Consider the following 6,000-nt stretch of genomic DNA (forward strand, 5'->3'; position numbering starts at 1 on the left):
TGTATTGGTAGAGCCTTTACCAGGAGTATATTCTATATTACATTTATTCTGTAGTATGATTATCATTTGATATTAACTTTGTCAGCAACAACTGCAAAACTTCTATTTTTCATTTTCACAGAAGCTTTCCTAGTTGTTCATATGACCTCTGGCTCAACTGTTGTCGGGAGATCCGAGATGGGCACTTGCAGGGAGGTGGGAAGGAAGTGATTATGGAATGTCAGTCGGGGCCTATACTATTTGCATGGTGGAAAGGAAAGGGTGGAATGGAACTGCTTCCGGAAACTAGCCCCAAGTGTTCTGGAAGGTGAACATTTGAGTGGAAACCAAGTGAAGATGGAAGTATTCGTTGCCCCCCAAAGGACATGAATGGTTGTGGTGATGGTATTTTAGTATTTAGATGCATGTTTTCTGAAAATCACATCAGGGAGTTGGTAAAGAAAGCAGGAGAAATAGATGAAGCTTACAAACTTAAGTGTTTAAGTGAAAATTCGGCAGAAAGGTTTTCATGTCTCAACTCTGTGGATGATGTTGACTCAAGCGGCACTAAATTAAGGAAAGGAGCTTCTAGAGCTGCTTCTGATGAAAACTATTTGAACTGTCCAAGGGCTGGAGTTATCCAACATGAGAATTTCAAGCATTTTCAGTGGCATAAAAGGTTTAAGCTGGGAACCATTGGTCATGTGGCATGCTTGTCGTCAGATGCAACATACTAAGCATGGTAAACATTTGGAAGTCAAGAGCATTGACTGCCTGTAATAGGAATTGAACCCAAAAATTTGTGGATGCTGTGTTTATTCCTGCTGGTTGTTCTCATCAAGTCAGAAACTTGAAGGTAACTCGTTAAATGATATTCAGGTTTACTTTTGCATGTAGTTGATGCTCTACCTTTTTGTTTTGTATGTTTTTTTATATTATTATTATTTTTTTAAGCTTATATCTTAGCAGATCTGCTGATACTTAGTGTCAGTAATTTGTCTGTCATCTCTTTGCCTTCTATTAATTGCATTCTTTTTAGAATAATTTTCCTGTAAAGTAAAAAGATCAATGTATAGTTACCATAGGATGCATGGCCTTTTTTGATGAATTATCCAGAGACCCTTTCCTGGAATTGATTTTGTTAGCAGTTTCAAGTGTAGTAGCTTATTTTTCCAGCAGGCCCTTTTTGTTGGAATTATTGTTATATTTGGTTAATATCGTCTGCTGTTGAGCTTTGATTATTAAGGTTATTCATATTCGCTAGATGCCAGTCAACCCAACTACTTTCCTTCATCCCCACTAATATTTGGATTAATTAAGAGAATTAAGTGTATCAGATTGTTACCAATTTGAGTTAAGAGAATTAAGCTATTGTGAAATTGTTATGTGCTTCGCAGTCGTTTGTGTGTCCGCCTAATGAAGTTTTTCAGTTTTTTCATCAGGTTGATGGCAGAAAAGAGACAGTAGGCAGTCGAGGGCAGGTACCACAGTGGTGGCCTCCCCCTTCCCCTGCTTGACATCTCAAGGGGTTTCTTTCCTCCCAATGTAACCGGAAAAAAAAAGACGGTAGGCAAGCATCAAAACTTGATGGGAAGATAGAAAAGTTAATAGAGATAGAGAAGAGAAGAGAACATGGAAAAGTTACATGAGCATATTTATTTATTTATTTATTGCGATAACAGGGATTTTCCATTGAACAAATGGGGCAGATTACAGAATTTGCAGAACACTTAAGCCCCTCTAAATGAGGAGGGTTCTAGCCATAAATACAAATTCACACCAATCATCATAAGAGAATCCCACCAAGGGACCTCTCTTGCAATTTCGAATTTTTGGGGCTGGTTTTGGAATTTCCAAAAATTACAGTTTTGTCCCAAAACATTAATTAAAACAATTGAGAATAATTATTTTTATTTTATGTTTTATGTAGGTGTTGAATGTGTTTCCTATGAGGGATGAGAAACAATTTTTTTTTGTGTATTATTGAAAATTTTGTAAAAAAACATGTGTATTAAACAAGAAAAATACATACGTACGTGTACAATATGTGTATTGTATGTATGCTTTTTTTAAAAATATATATTTTACCGAGTCTTTAAGACATGTACGGAAAACGGAAGTATTATTGAAAAATACGTACTTACGTGTATAATACAAGTATTAAATGAGAAAATGCTAAATTCTTTATATGGGTCATAAGTAAAAAATCAAAAGGGGATAATAGAGACTTGGGTAATGGCCTAATAGTAAGGGATTATGCTCTAAACTACTCTTATCGATAAAGGAAAATCTGAGGGAAAAATATTTTAAAAAGAAGTACAGCCGCGCGGCTGTACTATTTATTTTTTTAAAAAAGTGAAAAAAGGACCCGCCTAGCCCGCCTAGGCGGCCGATTTTTCCAAAACCTGAATCGCGTTTTTTTTTTTCAGGTTTCTTTTTTACTGGCGGGTTTGGCATCTCTGCAAATACATCAAGCTAAGGTTTTAGTGACTTACTCTTTCTCACCTGCAACAAAAAGTCCAGGCCCAAACTGGATCCAGAGAAGGTGTGGGGTAAGGGGACTCTCGTATGGGAAGCTTACGACAGTAGTGATGACGAAAGTGAGGAACGTGAGGACCCGTATTATATGTTCGAGGCTGACTTTTATAGCAGAAGGGATGCGCTACGGGAAGAAAAGGCGATACACAGACGTCTTAGAGGAGAATTGCTCTAAGAAAAGCAAGAAACCACTGGTGATTAATTACCCAAAAATTGAGGCTTTTTATTTTGATTTTGATTTTATTATATCTTTTTATTTCAATTTCGCAATTTCGTAATTAAATCGTAAATTGGATTTTCGGAAGAAGCTAAACAAGGTATTTAACCATAACCCTAACCCTTTAGTTTATTTATGTGCGAGAATATTATTTATGGTGTGTTTACTAATTCGGAAATTGAAATCAAAATGTTTACTTGTTTGTCTGTATTTATTTAACAGCGGAAGCGCAAACCAGTAATAAGCCAAGTGAAAAGGGGCGATGGTTTTGTGTCGTCAAAGGTATGGTATTACTATTATTTGTTGTTTTATCTTTTATTCTTTGTTTTTGGGACAAATTTCATTAAAAAAATTATGGAAACCCTCCATCCCAAAAAATATTCTAAAACCCTAAACCCTAAACCCCAACCCCATAACAAACTAAAGAAGAATAGTTTCGGGTTCAAATGAAATGTATTTTTGTTGGATGAATTTATAAAATTGGGACTTAACTAGTGAGCTAGCCTTCAAATTCTTAACTGTAATTTTCAGATGGGATTTTTGGGTCTTTTAAAAGTATATGTCAGGAACTGGAACATCCGAACATGGTTAGGGTGTCATAATAATTACCATGCTTGAGCTTGACTATAAATAACCCAAATGCTTGCTTGTGCAGACACTGGGGATCCTGTTCACTGTACGGTTTGTTTGAAGGATCACCCGCTCAACCTTTGCCCATACCTCAATTATGTCCCTAAGGGCGCACAACTTGGCCCCGAAGCTATGTTAGTTTGTAAATGTTGTAATCAGGAGGATGGCCACCCTAACCATGATGACTGGGTAGGAGTTGCTGCTTATATTAGGTGTTATAATTGTTATGTTTTCCTAATTAGATCGGTGCACTAGATACTAAGGGCTCGTTTGGGAGTGCTTCTTTCCGAAGCGCTTATGCCAGTAGCGCTTAAGACATAAGCGCTTCTATAAAGAAGCAATTTGTCGTTTGGATGTCACATTTGAAAGTGCTTTTACACTACATAAAAGCGCTTTTGATATTTTGTTGAGTGTTTGGTTGACACAGTAAAAGCACTTTTAAAAGTACTTTACAAAAATTTAAAGAATCCAAAAATATTATAATAAACATAGGAAATAAAAATTCACAGGATCCCAAAATAAAAACACGACTTAAAAAAGTATGAACTTCACAAAGTATAATTTTTAATCATTTTTTGAAAATAAAAAAGGAATTAACCAGACATAAGAAGATTTGCAATTCTCTCACGTTCGTCAGCCATCTCACGCCCATGGGTTAGATTTTGTTCTTCAACCATCTCTTCCCCTATAGTAACTCCCGCCCCGCCAGAGGGAAGTAGATCATCATCATCATCATACGGTTGGAATTCTTGATCTGTCATTGAATGACATCTTATAAAGTTGTGAAGAGCCATTGAAGCAACAACTATTTGTATTTGTTTTTCAATAGGAAAGTTATGCATCTGTCGTATCATTCTCCAACGATTTTTCCAAACACCAAAAGTTCTTTCGATTGTGCATCTTAGGGAAGAATGCATGTGGTTAAATATTTCTTTCTTTCCTCTTGGTTGACTTCCACGTCGAAAATCAGGAAGATGATATCGCTCACCCCTATATGGCCCTAAATATCCTTTGATTTGTGGATAGCCTGCATCCACTAGATAATATTTACCTATAAAAACAAAGAACAACGTGAGCATTATTTACTATATCACAAATTAAAACATATTTGAATTGGAGAAAAAATATATGTATTTAGTTACCTGTAGGTGGATGAGGAAACTTTAAAATTGGTCTTCGTAAGGCTTCCATGAATATCCGTGCATCGTGAGCAGCACCTTCCCATCCAGCCCACACAAAAGTAAAGCACATATTAAAATCACATACAGCCATAACATTTTGGGTAGTGATAATAAGACAAATAAGAAAGTAACCAAGGCTAAATTTAAACTTTCTTGCTCCTAAGCCACATAATTTGTCGGTTGGCTTGCCTCAATGCAACAAACATCTCTCTATTCTTTCTTTCTGTCAAGACATCTGCAGCTTTCACGAAAAGCTCATCATCCTCAACAATTTCAGGTATGCCTTCTACAACTTGCATCACTTCTTCAATGCTACAACTAGGCTTGTCGTTGTTTCTAGAACTTCGATTTGCTACTGACTCTAAAATAGAATCTAATCGCTTTATCACCTTCTCCCCAACTGCAGGTTTTTTACCATCCCTTTTTCTTTTTGCTTTATCTTGTATGGAAGTTTCAATATTAGGAGAAGTATCAACATCATCTATGTTATCAAGCCCTTCATTAAACTCCAGACCATTCTCCAAGTCATACACCACATCTTCAGGACTATTTTCAGTTGGACGAGTTAGTTCATTCTCAACATCATGGACAAAACCTTGTGATGGTGCCCAAGCTCCATCACCCGTCACAGCAATATCCTTAAATAAAATGTCTAATTGATCAGCATGTTTCAATCCACATGTTCGAAATTTTGCTGCTTCAGGAGTCTCCTACAATAATATCAACTTAAATGAAAAAGTTCTAACAAAACTATGTATCTAGCTTCAGGTGTAAGAAAATATAACTCAACTGTATGACAAGAAATTCACCTTCACTTTCTTGTCCCACCATTCATTGCTAGCATTGATGGTTTTCTTCACAGGATCCCATCCTAGACCAGTCTCTTTTCCAACCAAAGATGTCCACAATTGCCAATCTTTCTTAAGTCCAGTCCATTTGTTCTTGAGTTGCTTTTGAGTGTAGGTCCTTTGAGTCAACTCACTAAATTTCTTTATAACATTTTTCCATCCTTGCTTACTAAAATGGCCACCTAGTCGATTTCCAGCTATTGTCTCAACAACACAAATTTTTATAAATGCATCAAGAGCCTCATCATCCCAATGAGCCTTTCCTTGTTTCTTGCTTTCTTCGCCACATTCATCTTGTGATGGCTTATCCATATTATTAGACATTACTTTATTAAAAACATTGTACAATGAACACAAATTAAATACTTTCTATGCAACCATTATTTTTTTATCGAAAGAGAAAAACTGTAAAACTTAAAAGACAACATCTAATTTCCTTGCAGTTAACCACTTCACACACTAAGATGAAATTAATTGCAGAGTACCAGTACCACGTATTTTGCATTTATTTGCATATATTATATCATTAGCAACCCTTTCCAGTATTTTAATACACAAAGCAGTTTGGATACACAAGTATGAAAGGAAACATAATCTTTGTAGTTTC

General features: G+C 36.0%; 1 protein-coding gene across 1 annotated transcript; it reads right to left on the reverse strand.

Annotated features, from left to right (window-relative positions):
• Nucleotides 1-4,688: 4,688 nt before the first annotated feature.
• On the reverse strand, nt 4,689-5,705 carry LOC110750894 (L10-interacting MYB domain-containing protein-like). Its single transcript, XM_088247277.1, has 2 exons — nt 5,355-5,705; nt 4,689-5,255 (listed from the first exon to the last, which is right to left on the reverse strand). Exons 1-2 carry the CDS (start codon nt 5,703-5,705, stop codon nt 4,689-4,691), a joined length of 918 nt encoding a protein of 305 aa, XP_088103403.1.
• Nucleotides 5,706-6,000: the final 295 nt, after the last annotated feature.

This window comes from Prunus avium, chromosome 1, assembly GCF_965620075.1.
Source record: "Prunus avium chromosome 1, drPruAviu1.hap1.1, whole genome shotgun sequence".
NCBI lineage: Eukaryota > Viridiplantae > Streptophyta > Magnoliopsida > Rosales > Rosaceae > Prunus > Prunus avium.